This window comes from Indicator indicator, chromosome 13 (assembly GCF_027791375.1).
Source record: "Indicator indicator isolate 239-I01 chromosome 13, UM_Iind_1.1, whole genome shotgun sequence".
NCBI lineage: Eukaryota > Metazoa > Chordata > Aves > Piciformes > Indicatoridae > Indicator > Indicator indicator.
Window position 1 is genome coordinate 14,355,690 of NC_072022.1, and position 18,367 is coordinate 14,374,056.

Here is an 18,367-nt window from a genome sequence, read left to right on the forward strand (position 1 = left end):
ACAGACATATTGAGCCTGTTTACCATAAATGATTAAACTGTTATTCAGGTATGACTAAGTACAAGGCTTGTGTGTAATAAAGAAGTATTCTGCAAATGACAAGAGACAGCTACAACTTTTGTTAATGTAAATTACTTCCAGCAAGGCTTCCTAAAGCCTACGTGCCTATCACACAACAAGGGAAGTAGCAGAATTCTGAGGGTGGGTGAGAGGTGTGAGTAAACAGTTGATGAAAACCAGTAATTCAGACATGAGATACTTGGGAATACATGTGGTGGGGAAAGCAACCTACATCACACAACCACAGCAAGAAACTTCTGTTATCATTCTAAGCCAGAAAGATGGATCGCATGCAGCTAGTCAGCCCCAAGAGGCTGATTTAATTATATATGGGGCAAGGTCCTTGATGCCAGAAATGTAGGTGAAACAGCCCCCATCTGATTATTCCCTCTGAGTACCTAACTGCTGTCCTTGGAGAATTGCTTTTCTCTGCTGCTTTATGCTGCTGTTAATGGGTGGTCTTTGTGACCCATGACAAAAGCTTTGATTTTGTGACTTTTCTTACACTTCACAATGAAATTGTACTTTTTTCTCCCAAAATTTTCTAATGAAAAGAAAAAAGCCCATCCTAACCTCTGGACCTTCAGGGCCAATCAGAACCTGGGTCCAAAGGTCTGCATAGTTCTACACTGTTCACTTACTTGTCACAGTATGGCAGCAAGGAATTCCATCTCTTTCAATAAATTCATTAAAAACGGGAAAACATCCAAACCCTTGAGGCTCTCAGCATGCCATGAACACGCTCCTGAGGTCAGAGACAACAACATATTTGAGCTGCCCAAACCCCAAACAAAAAGTCCACAGCTTTCTCATCTCAGCAAAACAAAGCAACAGCAAGATCAAAGCCTGTAGCAAAAGCTCTGCACAGCTGCATAAAGCACCCAAAAGAGTGGCCAGCAATCAGACAGTCTTCTTGACCAGTCTCACTAACCTCAACTTCAAAACTGGGCTTTATAAAAATCATCACAGCAGCGACCATTGAAGGCTCTGTAGGTCACATGAAGGATCAGTCATAGTGAAACAAGCACTTCAGCTGGAAGTGCAACTTTTAGTGCTCGGTTTCCTGGTCTTCTCTTGACCTTCACATTGTACTTTAATGAAAAATTAAATCCTCTGGAAGATGGTCACTATTTCTAGTCAAAACCAATTCATGTAGATCTTCAAAGACAGAACAGTTTGAAATTAATAATTAGCAGCTTTTCAACATACCAGATGGTCCACACATACCTTCTGTGGAGCCATTAACAGACAACCCCCAAAAAAACAGAAGATGTTTATTGTCTAAAGTGTTGCAATACAACAAATATGTGATCTGTACAAAAGACACAATAAAGCAAGTTAAATACAATCAAGAGAAAGAAGTCCTCATATTCACAGTCCTCAGACACATCTTATACCAGATCCTGAACCAAAAATTTAAAGATTTGGTAAAAAAAACCAAAACAAAACAAAAAAAACAAACCCCAAACAAACCCAAGCAAGTTGTTAAAAAATTTAAAGGTCTCCAAAGAGTCTATGGGTGCATTGTCTTACAGCAGAGATCATGGGGCATTCTGTGAAGGGTCACAATGGCATCTTATTACCCTCAATGCTGATTTTCACTGCATGGGCCGATCTGCTTTTTTTCCTGATATCTGTGAATTTCCGCATCTGTTTGTCCAGCCGACTCACCCCTTTCTTAGAGGTCCCCTGGAACTTAAAAAATAAAACTAATTACCACTGAAACAACAACAAAAAAAAAGTAGAAGCCCCAGAGGTTCAAGAAAAGAGATGCATGCAAGAGGGGGCTGATGAAGCCACTAGTTCCAACTGGTTGTGTGCACACATGCCCATGTCCTCTCCCCACACAGTAGCTAAAATGGTTCCCCCAACAGATGCAGTACATAGATGGTGGTCATTGTGTTCACAAACACCACATAGTGAAGCATTCCCATCACTGGGATTAACAACTGTGTGACAGCCTGGAATGGTTGTGTGTCTGTGCTGGCTGGAGTCCAGTGTCAGACATACCCTGCACCATGATGTCACACATACAGGTTTCCTGGAGGGGCAAGGTCTTCAGACACAAATGCACAGTAACTGAGATGCAGTGAGCTGACCTATCAATTCCAGTTTATTTTAAAGGTCACTGATTAGTAGTTACAAAGCAAGAGATTACTGGGGAGAAGGAGGAAGCTAAAGAAATCCCTAAACTGACTGGGCAGGAAGTTAGAAGTTAATGCATTTCATCTTTAACTGCAAATGAACTTTCAACTTTAACTGCAAATGAAAACCAAGGTGACGCAGCAGTTACTTTTCACAGATTAAATACAGTGATTCTGTAAAGAAATGCCACCACAGGCAACAGCCAGGCCCTTCCAGTCCACAGCCATTACTTCCTAGAACACAGTTTCCACTAACTAGACAACAGAAACAAATGATGGAAACTTCACACCTTTGAAGTCTGGGAGAACAGAGATATCCAGAACATGCTACTTCATATCTGACAAAGAATCATCTATCAGAAATTGAACCTCTTATCCTCATCACTGAGAAAGGTGCTTCTTCACACACTGATTTAAATAAATTTTATTCAAAAAACTATTCACTAGAATTGAAATTCTATCTGGAATTTCACAGTGACTTTTTAAAAAATATTTTATTTTTTTTTAACAAGTCAGTATCAAGGGCAAACTCCACAGTTATCTGCCTCTTGATGTCACTCTTGGTTTGTGGCAGCCCTGCTCACAGAACTGAAATGCAGACTAGAGACTGCCATAACAGTTCCTGCACTGATGAATGGCATGGATTGATCTCCCTCCACCCCACATTCACAGCGCTTCCCTTGCTCTGCAGAGGTCTCATGCTCTGCCTCCTGTCACTACCCCTCAAGTCTCACCTCACTCAGTCCCTTCAGAGAGCAGGTGTGAAAAATTCCTTATTTTGAACCAATGAAACATCAGCTACAGATGTTGGTGTACAGTGACACGAGGCCCTATATTAAGGGCTAAGACTTTCCATGTAGCAGTTCAGGTAAAGCTGGAGAACCTAACAGAGTCACGGCAGCATTCCAAACCAGGGGTGGTGCAAAGCTCTTGTTGAGTACAGGTATTTTCATTTAACACCTGCCATTTGGATACCCTGAAGCTGTTGAGGCAGCTATCCTGGCAGACATTATGTTCCACAGCCTACTTTTTTCTGTACAACTTCCCTTTTAGGTGCCAGTACAGACATGAGGGAATAGGAGGAGAGTTTTCCAAGTTTAGGGTACACACACTCCTTTCCTGTATGTGCAAACTGCCAACAGCTGAAGCACATGCACTGTCCACACCTCCCTTGAGGGATACCTCTCAAGCTTGGGGAAGGCAGTGTTTTGGCTACAGGGGCATCCTGTTGCCTTCAATGCTGAACTTGATGGCCCGATGCACTTTGCTGAGTCGTTTCTGTTCAGCAAACCGTCTCTTGTGTTTTTCCAAGCGACTAATACCTCTCTTAATAGTCCCGGGCTAGAAACAACAGCTCAGTTAATGCACAGAAGCAAAGATAACAGCAGAAAGCACAATCATTATTACTTCTTCCATTTGCATGTGTTCTACCACACACTCTGCTTCTAAATTACACTGCACAAGGTAGATGAATGAGCCAAATAAAGCAAGGCAAAGGCCTCTAACAAACTGTTAACGTATATCGAAGCCTCGTTTTTCCCAAACTGGAATATTATGAGAACGTAATACAAAAACTGGGAAAGGTATAAAGATATCAGAAACACTTTATTGAACTGCAGCTTTAGTTCAAAATGCTCTAAAGTAAGAGGCCTGTAATCAGATTCTTACCCTAGACAGAAACTAGAACAGGTAATATGAAAAATCTCTTTTTGGTAAGAGAAGCAACAATACCTGAGTGAAAATATTTGATGAGCTTAAAACAGCCCACTGAATAGCAAACCTTACTGTCTGCTCAAATCAGAAGAGCCACTTCAAAAGCTACTGTGTGTTCAGTAATGATAGCAGTAAGGTGACAGATTCCCAGGCTCAGTCAGAGACTAAGCTATCCCCACACAGCAGTGCTTACCCTGGAGGACTCCATCTCCACATTCCACTTGGGCCTGACCACATAGTCCTTGTTGGAGGGCATTGGCACCCTTGCACGGGCACAGAACCCAGGGTCTCCAGGTCTAAGAGCCCTGCAGGGGAAAAAAAAAAGTGACTGCTAGAGCCAAATCTTACACATTAAGAAGTATGAGCAATCTATCGTGTTCTGCCTCTGAAATAGACTGCGTAACTGCTGCTTCTAAAACCTCAAACCAAAATGCAGAGTCAGTACCATTAAAATACTTTTTCCCCATCAAAGTAAATAAGTAAAATCCAGCCTACTTTTCCTCTCCAGTTAACACTTTCTCCAGGTCCCTGCGAGGAGTCTGACCACCGGAGCTGCAAGATAAGTAAAATTTTATAGGCATCTATATACAAAGAGTACTTTCAAAAGACAGTCAAGTGTGGCAAAAGAAGAAAAATGTTCTGACTTCATATCCTTTTTATTTCTCTCAACAGGTACACATCACTGTTTTCTTCAATGTGGTTCTTAGAAAAAGAGTACATGTTTCTGTGTGCTGCTCCTACCTGCTCAATCTCCTTCGCTGAGGCATCTGTTCCAAATCTCTCTGCTCCCTTTCTTCTCTTGTCATGCCTTTATAATTTGAGGTAAGGCCAAAGATGGGTCGAGACCATTCATCTATTAAGAATAAAAATAATAAGCAAAAAATTTGCTTAATGAACAACAGGCCACTAAAGTTTATTTCAAAATCATTCTGGTGACCCAATACAGCTTTCAGAAGTTTATGGCAAGCATTTATGCTTCCTTTCAACCAAACAAATTACTTTTGTGCTCTTAGTATTTTGGGAAAATCCAGCCTTGTGGACAGTAAGAGCTTTCATCCATGAAGTCTCTATTATTTGCTCTTTTGGAATCTCTCTTAAAGTACTTCAGTGTCAGGAACTCCTGCCCAACACAGCAAATACTATTTTAGAAATATATAAAGTAGTTCCAAAGTAAGGTAACAGGTTTATAGTCAGTTTGCAGCCATTCAGGGTGGAATCCACTACACAGACTCCAGCTATTTAAAAAGTCGTCCATGATTTCTCTGAAGTAAATAAGTAAGTCTTCTGTCAGCACCTTTTCCTGCCTTTGCAGCATATACATAATTAGGTCTAGACAAATAGCCAGGAGTGAATCCGAGCAAAATAAATCCCATCCTCAGTTTAGAACAGGAATGAAAGGAACAGGGAAAGGTTCATGTAGCAGTAATGCAACAGTGTTTGTTACAGCTGTATAAACAAAGCCATGGAACAGATCTGTGAGATTCCTGCATTGCAGAATTAATTCTACTACTGATGACAGCCATAAATATGCAGCAAAAAGGCTAATGCTGAAATTAAATTCTCAGTGAAATCTCAGGGATGCAAGGCACAGGGAAGTTTACATACTGATCAGTTTCCCTGCCATATCCTTGTTAGGTCTTGACTCTTTGGGGTGTTTGTAGAGGTACATCACAGCTCGCCCAATGCCACTGTGCTTCAGGGTCTCTTGGCTCACACTGGGCAGCTGCAGGGTAAAGGAAATAATAGCAAGAAATGATGTCTGAACATTAATGGTATCACTGAAGTCTAAAAATACGAAAACTCATGTTCACAATAAACTTGAAAAAACCTAACATTTATTGTCTTACAGAAACACCAAAACCTAGAAATTTGCCTTAATATTCTTGTTACACAGAATCAAGTTACCAGACTATTTACTCCAAATACTCTTTTGCTTGTATTACCCAAGAACTGAGTTTCTGCCTTTAAAGCATTCGTGTAATAAAGATAAAAATTTCCACAGAAAAAGCATTCATGTAATCAGCTTAGCTACAAATGCTTCAAGTCTGCACGGAGTATGATGATCCTTCCAGTGCACTGCACTCTTTCAGAGGCTGGAAAAGAGGGGATTGCGAGAGAAAAACGGAGGGCGAGAGACTAACTGACCCTGAACTAAATTTTACACAAAACCCTGGAATGGGCAGGAAGGGTCAAATCTAAAACCAAGCAGAACTCTTGCAAATTCTTAGGAGGAAGAAATATTTCTAAAGTTTTGGTCAACTAAAGCCAGCAAGAAAAAAATATTCTGCCTCACTAGCAGACTCTGCCATGCTTTCTTTGTGAAGGCAGCAGAGACAAACTGAAGTGACTAATGGTGATGTAGAACCCACTGGCATTAGGAAAGAAAAGCGACTAAGCAGCTGAGTTATCCAGAAATGCCACAGCACTCCCTGAGAGAGGGTCATGTCTGTAGTTCACCTGAGACTCCCAGAACTATCTGCTGGCCACCCCCTAGAAAAGCTGTTTGCTTTGTTGCTCGTGAACATGGGCAAAATTTCCAGAACAATTAAGTGCCTGAAGTTCCCTAACCAAACTTTGTTCAGCATGCCTACAACATAAGACTCATTAAAATAATGCAACTTTTGAGCAAATCCATATATTTTGCAGTTTGCTGCTTCATATATTTCACTGCACAATCTATTCGTAGCAGCTGCAACATTTTCATAAAGCATATGATCATAAAACCATAGAGAAGTCATGAATCAGACAGGTTAACAGTCAGTTTCAAACCTCTTGCAGGATCTTCAGAAGCTCCTCTCTTATCTTTAGTGCTGGCAGACTTCGGTCTGGGAGAGGAGAAAGCCACTCTTTGATGGCAGACATAACACCACTATCAATGAAAGTTTCTTTGAGGTCCTGCCTAGAAAATTTAAAGAGAAGCCATAAAGTCACATAATACATCAAAATTTTCAGATGCAATGATCCTTTGGCACAAAAGTGCATTTGAGGTTTTTTCATGTTAAATTAACCAGTAAAATTACATAAAGTTTCTGGGTTTTAAGCCAGCCACCTAGCTCCAGCATTTACTTGGAAGGAAAAAAAGTGTTTCACTGCATACTCAGTACAACTGTAATGTCACTCCAGGAAACCTACCAAATTCCCAATATTCCCCAGGATGATAATTAACTAGGATAAAGACAACTCACTTTTTAAGATGCATAACTACAGTTGGTAGCAAAGTTAATTTCTTTAGTGCTGGTTTCTTCTGTGTATTCAGTTGTCGATCCTCCTGTAAGGAATTGAAGAACCAGTGCAAGTTAGTCAGAAGAAGAAATCAGCAACTTTCATTCTTGACAACATTTACAGGAAAAAGATGATTCTGTTAAACAAGTGCAACTTTGCCAAGATTACAGTAACTTTGTACCCTGCTTCATTTTCTTGCAGCCCCAAAACACATTATACAACATTTTCCTTAAAATATTACATTATCCTCAAAATAAGTATCACATTAGGACGCTCCCAGCAAAACAACTTTGTTTTCTATCTCATGATTTGGGTTGATTGCAATAAACTGCAGTCCTCCACACTATGCACAGATAACCTAGAAACTTTGCTAGTAAAACGTCACCAAGACAACAGAAAAATATCAAGCCAAAACAATTGGAAGTGAGAAACATGTACATTTGCTTGAATGTAACTGGATAACCTAGAGGCTTAGGATGAAGCATTGGTGCAAGTAACATAAGAACACACAAATATGCACACACAAATGTGCTAAAACAAAGACTGGGTTTCAAAGTGACTATCATCCAGGGCATTAATGTCACTATCTGTTCAGTACTTGGACTCCCCTATCAAAAAAGATCCATTACAACCAACAGATTTAGGTCCTGCTATGGCAGTTCCTTTCCACTCATCTTAATCCACTGAAGGCTCTTTCTGCACAAAGTTTTTTATTGCAAGAGAGAAGATTCTTCCCCTTCTTCCCCTCTTCATGCACCAGAATGGTTTCACAGGCACATGCTAGAGAGTAAGACACCACAATAACAGAGCTCAGCTTTTCTCTCCAGCATTTCTCTAGCATGATAAGGGACATGGTTTATCATCAGACTTGGCAGAGTTAGATAATGGTTGAACTAGATGACCTTGAAGATTTCTTCCAGCCAGAATGATTCTATAATTCCAAACTCTGTGGCTTCATTTGAAACATTTGGCTGTCATCTTGTTCAAGACAATTTTTTCTTGTCAAGACCAAGAGAGTCTCAGCTGTCTCCCACATCATGATATCACTCTCCCCTCCCTCCCTAAAGACATCATCCTTCTTAACTACTCAGGAAGAATCTTCTTTTTTTTTTTTTTTGCAGTTGTTATAAGATTCCTCTTTCTAAGTTTTGTATATTCCACCCAATTGGTTTAAATGAGTTTCACAGTGATGTTCTTTAACTGCTACTCCAACAAAACTGCAACCACAAGAGAGGACACCTGACAAAAGGTCAGACCCCAATAAGCCTTGTAAAGCAACATACTAAACATGACTCCTTGAAAAAGGCAGTCTGCAAAGGCAGAACTCCCATAATTCCGTTATTCTACTATCATTCTAATAGTTTTGAAAAGGGTTTTTCTTGGGAACACAGAGCTATTCAATGTGCTAGTAACTGTATCATGAAATTAAACCCCATTCCCTTTCGCAGTGTTTGATACACTAATTCATGTAGTTTACCCTTTAATCTTTAAAATGAGTAACTACCTTTTCCAAAATTCAACAGAAGAAATATTTTCACTCAGAAGAGCAAAAATAACATTTAAATAGTTGATCAGATATTGGAAGTTTTCTGCCATGTCCAGATTACTCCTCCTGAGTCCCAGCCAGAGTTCTCTATTTTCTTGATCACAAGATTTTCCCATAGAAAGGAACTGGATTTTAAGGTGTCTTTGGAGCTCAGAAACTCACCTCAGCAGCTTCATTCATCTTCACAATCATAGCACTGACCACATCATCTGCATCGCTAATAAAAGTTCCACCATCCCGATTTCGTCTGCGCTTGCCACTCATACTCTTCTTTCGTTGCAGCATCATGTCAAAATCTGACATGAAGTCCATGCTGAAATGCAACAAGAGTTGCAGTTGGTCAGAACAGGGTTGATCTTACAGGTGTTTTTTTTTAGGAAATAATTTTGTTTCTGTATCATAACCTTTCAAAAAGGGGAAACTAGCAAAGGGGCTTCAAAGGCTCTGAGATGTCCTCAGAAGTGTGCAAGGCCTTGCTGAAACAGCCAATGACATGCACGCATGTAATATCCAGGGTTCAAAATGTGCTAGTGTCACTGAATCTGACAAAGATTTAGCTTCCCTGTACCTGCAATGCACTGCTCTGCTGCAGCAGACAGAAAGGAAACAGGAGACATGGTGATGGCAAGTTTTGCCATCCCTTATCCCTTACACAGAAACACACCTGTGACTTCAATACTGAACTGCTAACAGTAGAGATGGATGCTCTTCATTAGATACTAAATTCCTTCACGTTTTGATGTGGAACATGCAATACTGTTCTCTGAAGCAGCAGCACAGGTAATCTGCTACGAACTGCTAAGCGACTTAACTGTACAAAGCTGAGAGAAGACCTCCTGATGTAGCTTATGAGAACACACTTTCTGTAGAAACATAGTCCCAAGCCTTTCTGAACAGAAGTTTAGCCAGTCTTTGGAGAAGCTCTTTCACTAAAATCTTGCATTTCTATTAATAAAGGAGTGTGTAACACAGTGACTTACTGCTTTCCTCTTTTGATATTATCATCAGAGTCAGATTCATCTGCTGTCTCCTTCATGTCTGCATCACCTTTTTCTTCCTCCAAATCTTCCTGATTAAAACCCTGATGGGTAAGTGACAATACAAATCAGTGTACAGATTAAGGTAGAGTATCTATCTACTCAGGCACCTGACACTGATACTCAAAAAGCTTCAGGTAAGCCTCCAGATCATCTAGAAGAAAGAGGAACAAAGGCTCCCTAAGTCCAGCCGTGACTTCATAAAAGTAACTCTCACAACAGAAGAGCCCTAAATGCTATTTCACCCAAAGACTACCTCAATGACTCCATCAGATACAAAGTGTCCCTCCTGGTACAATGTATCCTTGAAGGTGAATTCAAACTCAACTCATTCTGAAGTACTTCTCCAGGAAGATGAGATCTAGGAAATGAACAAGAGACATGCACAGTAACACTTACCGTAAATTCCTCTTCCTCCTCATCACCTGATTCTCCAAATATATCTGCAATCAGGTTTCTGTGAAGGGAAGAGTAATATTTATCTATACAGACTGCAACAGTGTTAGTGCCTTTTCTCCAAAAATCCTACTGTGTGGACATCCATCTTTCATTCTGTCTTCCTCTTCATACCACCAATGAAGGTGGACAACCATTCCTTGCCTGAAATTCATCTGTTCTCCATTCATAGTCAGTCTCACTATCTGCAGCCCCAAAAGAATACATGTTCCCAGAAGCACTTACTCTTGTTCATTTCCAGATTCACTGTCACTGCCAAACAGATCTTTCTCTTCTTTTTTCTTCCCAGCATTCTCTTTTCTATCTTCTTCTCCTTCTTCTTCCTCACTATCTGACACAATACTTTTCTTCCTGTTCCCAGATTTCTCTGAAGGAGCATCACTATCCGATTCTTCAACATCAGAAAGGATTCGTACTTTTTTTGCAGCTGCCAACAGAAAGGAACATTTCTATGTGTCCTAGTAACAAAGGTGGCAAGTCTCTCAAATTTGATTTGCACAAGAGGAAAGCTGACTAGCCTTCCAACACAAAAAACCCCAACACTGTCATTTCTTAAAAAATACATATATTCTGAATTCTAGTTTATTCCATCAGCAACTGAAGTTCCCATACACCACATCTATCCAGGAAACCTTGTAATTTCAAAACAGACTCATCCCTGGCATATAAAGAAGAGGGAAAATAGACTACAGAAATAACAATAAAGTAGAGAAATGACTAACGGGAATAATCAGCCCAATAACAGGTGCCAATATAAAGCACGATCACTGCAGTCTTCTCCTTTTACTTCTATTAGACTCAAAAATATTAGATCTTTGCATAGAAACACAACTACAATAGTTTCTACAAATGCAGCTGTGTTCAAAAACCAAAGGTATTTTATGGTTTCTTAGATGTTTTCTTCACATGAAAACAATGGTTTAACTCTAATACTACTGCTTATTGCATCACTTATTTTCACACTACGGTTTCTTACGTGTTTTCTCATTGTCATCCTCACTGTCAGAAAGGATAGCTGTCTTCCTCTTTACTGTCTTCTCCTCCTCTTTCTCTTCTTCATCGCTGTCTGGTATTTTCCTTCTCTTAGGAGCTTCCTCTTCACTGTCAGAGCCCTGAAATCCTTCCCTTACATGGTCATTATCTGAATGATGAGAATCATTCTGCACCTCTTCCTTCTTGTCCTCCCCATCACTATCCTCAGACTCTATTTCTTGCTTGTGTCTAGAAACCTCCTCACTCTCTGAGTCACTGGCTGGCTGCTTGTGGAGTTCCTCGCTCTCAGAGTCACTGGCTGGCTGCTTGTGGAGCAATTCACTTTCCGAGTCACTGGCTGGCTGTTTGTGTGACTCCTCATTTTCAAAATCACTACTGTGATCCCTGGGAGGTTCTCCATTTTCAGAGTCACTTGCTCGATGATTTAAAGCATCTTCATTTTCAGAGTCACTTAAATGCCGATTTGGACGGTCCTCAGTATCAGAATCACTGTCTTTCCCTCCATGAGCTGCTTCATTTTCCGAATCACTCACGCTGGGATTTGGAGGCTCCTCGTTATCTGAGTCACTGTCTTTTTGCCTTGGGATATCTTCATTTTCAGAGTCTGTCTCGTGAGCCTCTCCCATTTGCCCATCATCTTCTCCATCACTGTGTTCATTCTAAAAAAGAAAAACAATCTCAGACAACTCAGCAGAAACAACCTTAAAAAGTAGACAAAAAAGTGCTCTGAATTTTTCCTTGTCCTTTCTCTAACTCAATTACCCAAAGCACTGAAACCAGAAATATTTTCTATACAGAAATAATTATTAAGCAACTTGCATCAAAGGCCTGTCAAATACTTCAGATCAAGAAAAATACTAAGAGATCATTGGAAGTCTATCCACCCTGCAGCTCAGTCACATTTTGAAAATGGTAACAGAACTCCAAAACCACTCAAATAAACACATCTAAGAAGGGTTCCCTTGAGGATAAATGCTTAGTGCTTTCATTTTAACAAATGAGGCTTTCAAAGTGCCTGGTCCAATTTTCCAGTAATAAGGCAAGAAACAGTATCTCTCTCTCGTAATTTTCTTAAGATCTCTAAGTTTTTTTTGGTTATGAAATACAATTTCCTGAAAACACACAACCATCACTTTAAGTGACGCTTTAGAGAGCTTGTGCCCTTTCCTTTCTTGTCAAGAAAACATACTTAAGAACACATCAAGACCAAATGCCTACCAAAAAAATCAGGAAAAAAGTTTTAGTCAGACCTTTCAGATATTATTGTTAACAAGTTCTGTGTTTCAATGCGTGTTAGAAGGTAAGAATAGATTCAAGGCTTCTCTCCCTTAACCTCATCACTCCATGCCTATCCAGACACCCGAGATAAACTATGCACAAATATATCTACCTTCTTCAAACTTCAGAACTGCAACATAATCCTTTCTTTTTTTTCTACATGGAAAAAATGCTGAGACACGCTTTACATTTTTTGGAAAACTTTTCACAAGCCACCTGTCAATATTGTTACTGAACCTTGTTCTACCTTTCCTATATCTGATTTCTACCTTGACAGAAAAAAAAAAAACTCAATTGCATTTGCCCAAGAAAACAAAATTATTCTTGAACACTCATATCATTAGCTCAGTACACCTCTGAATGTCACTGTCACAATAAAATCCCGTTTTCAAGTGAAAAGAACAATACTGAAAAGGGATTTTTTTTCTACATGTTTAAGTTTCCTCATCCACCAGGCTTTCCTCAGACAGAAGATTTTGTCTCAGCTACAGACTCCTTCCATTAGCGTATTTGCAAACTGTGTATTTAGTGTCCTAGGAGATACTTTAAAACCTCTATGTCCTGGAGCTTCCAAGTATTTTTTTGTCAGCAATTTAACTTCCTTGGGAAGAAATTTCCTTTTTCTCTATTTTTACTTTTTACAGTCATTCTACTCACACATTGAGAATAATACAAAATAACGTAGGTGTGCCTATCCTGCACCTAAACCAAACTATTCTATTATTAAAATGTATGATTAAGAAAAAATTAAAGAAAAAAAAAATCACACAACCTAATTTTAATAGTTTTTAAGAACAACTCTCTCCAGAACTATACCAAGTAGTATATAACACTGCTTGGTAAGATTTTTGGACCTTACACTTTTATTCCCTTGGCTAGCACTTGATAAAATAATAGCTTCTAAATTACTGCAGAATCATTAACAGTAACTTACTGCACAATGGGAAAAAGTCAGGATGATATAATTTTAAAACATGCACTTCAAATACAACTTCACTGTTTCCAGTGCCAGCTACAAAACCACTGCTCTAACAAGGAGTGAGCAGTTTTCTCTCTGCTGCTTGTCCCTGTCTCTATGGCAAAACTTTTCTCCTTACAGAAAGGAAACATGGTTCTGTAAAAACCTGAATTTGGAATTTTAAGTAACTAAATATGAAGATTAAGAAGTTACAGATTTGAAGATGCATGGCTCAGGAAGACCATACTCACACTCAACTGCTCTCAGCTTGTTATAGGATCTTACTGACTTATTTGAGTGCCCTCTCCTGCCCAGTAGCTTCCACATGAACTAACAGCATGTGCATGTGATGTATTTTCTCTAACTGTATTACATCAGATTAAAGAAAACTGCAGCTGCAAACAGAACAGGAAACAGATTTTACAGCAGTGTTACAAGCAAGGTCACTGAGAAGTACTGAAATGCAGATATATACACTGAAATTGCTGCTTATAATAACAGAAATTCTTTAATCCTTATTTTCCTACCACATAACTTCTGGTCTATCTTTTCTTGATTTCACATGTCTAATGCTGAATAGATTATCAGCAGCAATAAGGCATTTTGCCAAACCAAGGAAAACAATACAAATAATTCTGCCAGTCTAAAAAGTCTTTGATCAGCACATAAACAAAATTAAAAAAAAAAAAATTTGGAATCCATAATGATTCTTAAATGTTTCCAAAGTCAGAAGTAAGGCTGAAGGTTACACATCCATCTATTCGGAATATTGAACTAAATAACCAGGAACTTCTTATGCAAAACACTGGGTCATAAGTCATCATGATTACACAGCATTACTGCTGAAGCACTTGACAACACATGGAGTCTCCAATCCTTTCCTACAAACTGACAATTGCTCTTGAGAACAAAGATGTTTGGGGAAAAAGAGCAGATGTGCATCCTCATTAGCTCACACTGCCACTATACAAAGCAGAGCTCTGCACCATAGACTCCCAGTGATCACAGCAGCTGAATTCTCCTGTGATATAATCACCTACAGAAGAACCATTCGGACAACACAGATGCCCTGCACAGACTGAGCACCATCTACTCTAGTCTGAATCCAAACAGTATGAGAACCAACCTAAAAAGCACCCTGTTACGTCAGTCAAGTCAGTAAGCCCTGCAGAGATCCAACACATGCTGCCTCAGATTCAGCACATGAACATAACTGAGCATCTGCTAAAGCAGAGCTGAGACAGAGACTTCCTTGGGGTCTACACAGAACAGACAGGCCCAGTCCACAGTGCCATAGTGCAAAGGTTTTCTGATTATCAAATCCATAAAAACTGCTGGAATACACTTGAGACAAAAAGTTCATGCAACTTCACAGCAAGACAACTGAATTCTGTAAGATAGGCTCCCTCCCTCAATACCTGTTTTTTTTTTTTTGTTTTGTTTGTTTGTTTTTTTTTTTACTAGTTCGTCTCTAAAAAGGCATTGTCAAAGAAACCAAGCATATAATTTTGGTGTTTTCTATTTTTTCTTTTCCAAATAACTAAAAGATCAGACATCCTCAAAATCAAGTAGGTCTCAGGTAATTGCTACTGCATTTTTCTCTAATTCCTTTGCTTTCTTTTCTTCCTCCTCTTTATCTATAAACATTTTAATTGAGATGTCCTTAATTTATTCAACTGAAAGAATTCTGTAACATGAGGCTTTAGTACAGTATAAAATAAGGAATACATCAAAATCAAATTTACAGTGTTATCCTTTTACATAAAAATTTCATTCAGCAAGTAGTTTAATTGGATCAACATGCAGCCAATCTGAAGAGGTACTACTTTAAGAATTTAGGAAGTTCAGCAAAACTGACCCATCCATTACTACCTCCTGAATGACATTTGTTAAACTGAGGCACACACAACCATCACTGGCAGATCAGCAAGCATCTCTTTTTTTCAGAAATGTAACGTATTTGAAGTACATTCATTAACAGTCACAGTCAAACCATTACTTAATTTGTGAAGACAGCCACGACTTGGTTAAAGTGTAAGAATCTAAGTCATTAAAGATTTCCAAATGAGCCTGACTTGTACAAACACTGTAAACATGATTTCATATTCATTACTGTACTAAAACTCTGTGTTACCTAATTCTATTTGTCTAAAGCAAAATTGGTAAGGACATCAAGAAGAACATTTATAGATAAAGTGGGATTGGGGGAAGGAAAGCCAGAAAAGAATTGTGGAAAAGAAAAACCCACATACCTGAGACCTACATAAGTAATTCCTCAGGATTCCCTTTTTCTTTAAAGTTAAGAACCTGAAAAAAAAGTTTGATAGTTTAAAACTTCAGTTCTTTGCATCCAAGTTCTAAATTAGAGACGAAATAGTAAGGAAATAGACTTAACTGTTTAGGCTGCCTCAAAGGTTTTATTACCTTTGAGTAACATTACTCCCACATATTCCTATAGATGAAGGAAATAAGAGAATATTTAGGGTAGCTAATATGATAAATCACTGAAGGCTACTCCTTTCAGAGACAGCTGGTCCACATCACTGCTTTTTGACTTGCACTTTGAATCTGGTGTAGAGGAAACTAAGAATGTATTTATCATTTGAACCAAATCAAATAAACCACTAAAGGCTTGAAGGTTCATATCTACTATTGGACAGAAAGGTGTTTTATTTAGGTTTTTTTCCCCTTGTATTTTATTTTTGGGTGTTTGTGGGTTTTGGGTGGGGGTTTTATTGGTAGTGGTAGTAGGGTTTTTTTAATGGATTGAAGTATTTTACCTACAGAGGAATATTCAACAGCCATCACAGAACAAAGCCCTTAAAATAACACAAGCACAGTTAGCAATGATAATAATAGCTCCTAGTACTTTGTGGTTACTTAAATCTGAAAAAGACACCATGAAGATGTAGTAATAGCCAACTGCTTGTTCTCTACGCCATAGTAAAATTACAATCTCACAGGAGTACAGAAGAGTAAGAAAAAGCAAACAAGTTTTCATACATGGCAGAAAAAGCTTAAATATTATTGTAGAAGCAACATGACTCTCCATGCACTCATCCTAGATTTTTTAAGTTAAAACAGAAGCACTAAATCCCTTTGAAAGATAGTTATTTCTCCCACGCTGAAACCCTGATTGTGACAGTAAGAGATGCTGCCTTGCACCAAAGCAGCATCTTCAACAGTGAATTTCAACACCTTTTAAAAAAAGGAATTCCAAATCTGTTTACACTCAAATTCAGATACGCAGGAAGAACTTTCATTCTATACAAATACAAAAGCTTCATCTACTTTCTAACGCCAAGCATGAATTCAATAAAGGGGTGGAGGAAAATGAAAAGGAATGCAATGTATACCACAGCAGTCAAGCCTTTTGACACATCAGCCAGCTACATCACAGCATGCATTTCAAGCAATTTTAAAAACATATAACTACTGAAAACTCAGAGTCAGTGCTGATCTTTACCACTCTTTTCATGGTGTAGGCTTCTCAAAGCAAAAGCCTCTCCAGAGGGAGAACAGATCCCATTTACAAACTTTAACCTGCTCCTGCTCCACATGGAGACCTGCTTCTTTGTAAGTGACAAGGTGAAAGACATAGCACAAATAGACTTCAGCACTCACATCTAAGAAGAAAAGTGGAAGATGACAGAATATCTATTCTTTGGTAAGGGAATCTATGCCTCCACAACATGTGGTTTTACGTTACTGTGCAGAATTTAATGTAAAATTCCTCAGAATCCATTGCTTAAAATTTCAAACCCAAAGAGTTTTTCCTCTTCTGGGTATATTAATCTTCTAGTAAAAAACAGTGAACACTATTGGAACAATTAAGAAGAAAAAAAGTGTAAAAGGCCCTATGCTATGTATTGGTCAAGAGATTATCTGACACATTTCTTTCTGTAAGTAAAGTTTTGACTTAAAAGAATCCTGAATACACATATAAGTCTCAGTTAAGAAAAAAAGCCTCTTTAAACAAACATAAAAAAAACCAATTTACAGAACAGTAATCTTAATCTAGATGAAGTTCCAGTAGTACCTCTGAATGGTGCCCTACTACACTTCCATTCTCAGATCCAGAATGCTGCTCATTTCCTTCATCTTCAACATCAGATCCTGAATCTCGTTCGTCTTGCACTGGAGTAGCTCCGCCATCATCTACTCCAAAATTAAGAAAAGGAAAGTAAAACTCGGTATTTCCTGGTGTTTAAAACGGATGAACAGGGAGGCAGGCAGCGCTGCAATCAGATTCTCATTCTAATTATACGCTAATGCAGACAAAAGGAAAGTATCTACTGGGTAGGTTTGGCACAGACCCACCATAGACAGACCACAAGAGATAACAAACCCATCAGTAACACGCATGGAAGCAGGGACTGACACACTACAACAGAGAACTAATAATAAGGCATCTACTATGTTGTACTCACGCCAAGGGGCCCGGCCCTGGCCCGGCCCAGCCCCGCCGATGCCACCCCAGCCCCCTACAAAGCGTTCTGCGGATAACCCCGGAGGCAGAGGAGATCCAGACCAGCCCCGTCGACGCCAGCCCTGACCCGTGCGGAGCCGGCTGCTGACAACCCCCAGTGCAGAGGAGGCGAGGCTCAGCCCGGCCCCGCACACCCTTCTTGGAGCGACTGCCGAGACGCGGTCTCGGGCGTGACTCCACCGCCCCTTACGCGACCGAAGGGCCCTGGGAGCCGGAAGCAGCCGTCAGGCACAGAGATGCAGGGCGATCCTCGCCATGTCTAGCCCCCTGTCTCACAGGGCCCAGCGCCACAGAAGTCTCTGCCTCTCACGGGGAAGCCACCGCGCCGCTACCTGACTGCTCTCCGCCGTAGTACTCGCTCTCCATGGCAGGCCGCTGAGCCCCGCCCTCCTTGCCGAGGGCAGCTGGCGGGGCAAAGCCCCCCACACGGCGTTCGTCGCTAGGGCCCGCCGCGTCCTCCAGCCACCGCCT

General features: G+C 39.8%; 1 protein-coding gene across 2 annotated transcripts; it reads right to left on the reverse strand.

Moving 5' to 3' along the window:
* Positions 1–767: 767 nt before the first annotated feature.
* On the reverse strand, positions 768–18,296 carry IWS1 (interacts with SUPT6H, CTD assembly factor 1). Of its 2 annotated transcripts, XM_054386322.1 has the most exons (16): positions 18,229–18,296; positions 17,447–17,565; positions 11,155–11,830; positions 10,404–10,605; positions 10,122–10,179; positions 9,666–9,766; positions 8,848–8,998; positions 7,103–7,185; positions 6,687–6,816; positions 5,523–5,640; positions 4,659–4,770; positions 4,413–4,469; positions 4,111–4,222; positions 1,644–1,755; positions 992–1,218; positions 768–805 (listed from the first exon to the last, which is right to left on the reverse strand). In XM_054386322.1, the coding sequence occupies exons 1-15, from the start codon at positions 18,260–18,262 to the stop codon at positions 1,154–1,156; spliced, it is 2,130 nt and encodes a 709-aa protein (XP_054242297.1). In that variant the 5' UTR covers positions 18,263–18,296; the 3' UTR covers positions 768–805; positions 992–1,153. The 2 variants fall into 2 exon arrangements, with proteins under 2 accessions (XP_054242297.1, XP_054242298.1); XM_054386323.1 differs by lacking the exons at positions 768–805; positions 992–1,218 and adding an exon at positions 3,387–3,545 and having other exon boundaries at positions 1,719–1,755.
* Between the last annotated feature and the right edge of the window lie 71 nt (positions 18,297–18,367).

Excerpts from the sequence above, each read along its gene's own strand:
- IWS1 (XM_054386322.1), bottom strand. The coding sequence starts at position 18,262 with ATGGAGAGCGAGTACTACGGCGGAGAGCAGTCAG. Across the intron at positions 7,186-8,847 it reads AGATGAATGAAGCTGCTGAG|GAGGATCGACAACTGAATAC; the intron begins GTGAGTTTCTGA and ends AATTCCTTACAG. Across the intron at positions 1,219-1,643 it reads AGTGAAAATCAGCATTGAGG|ATCTACATGAATTGGTTTTG; the intron begins GTAATAAGATGC and ends CTGTCTTTGAAG.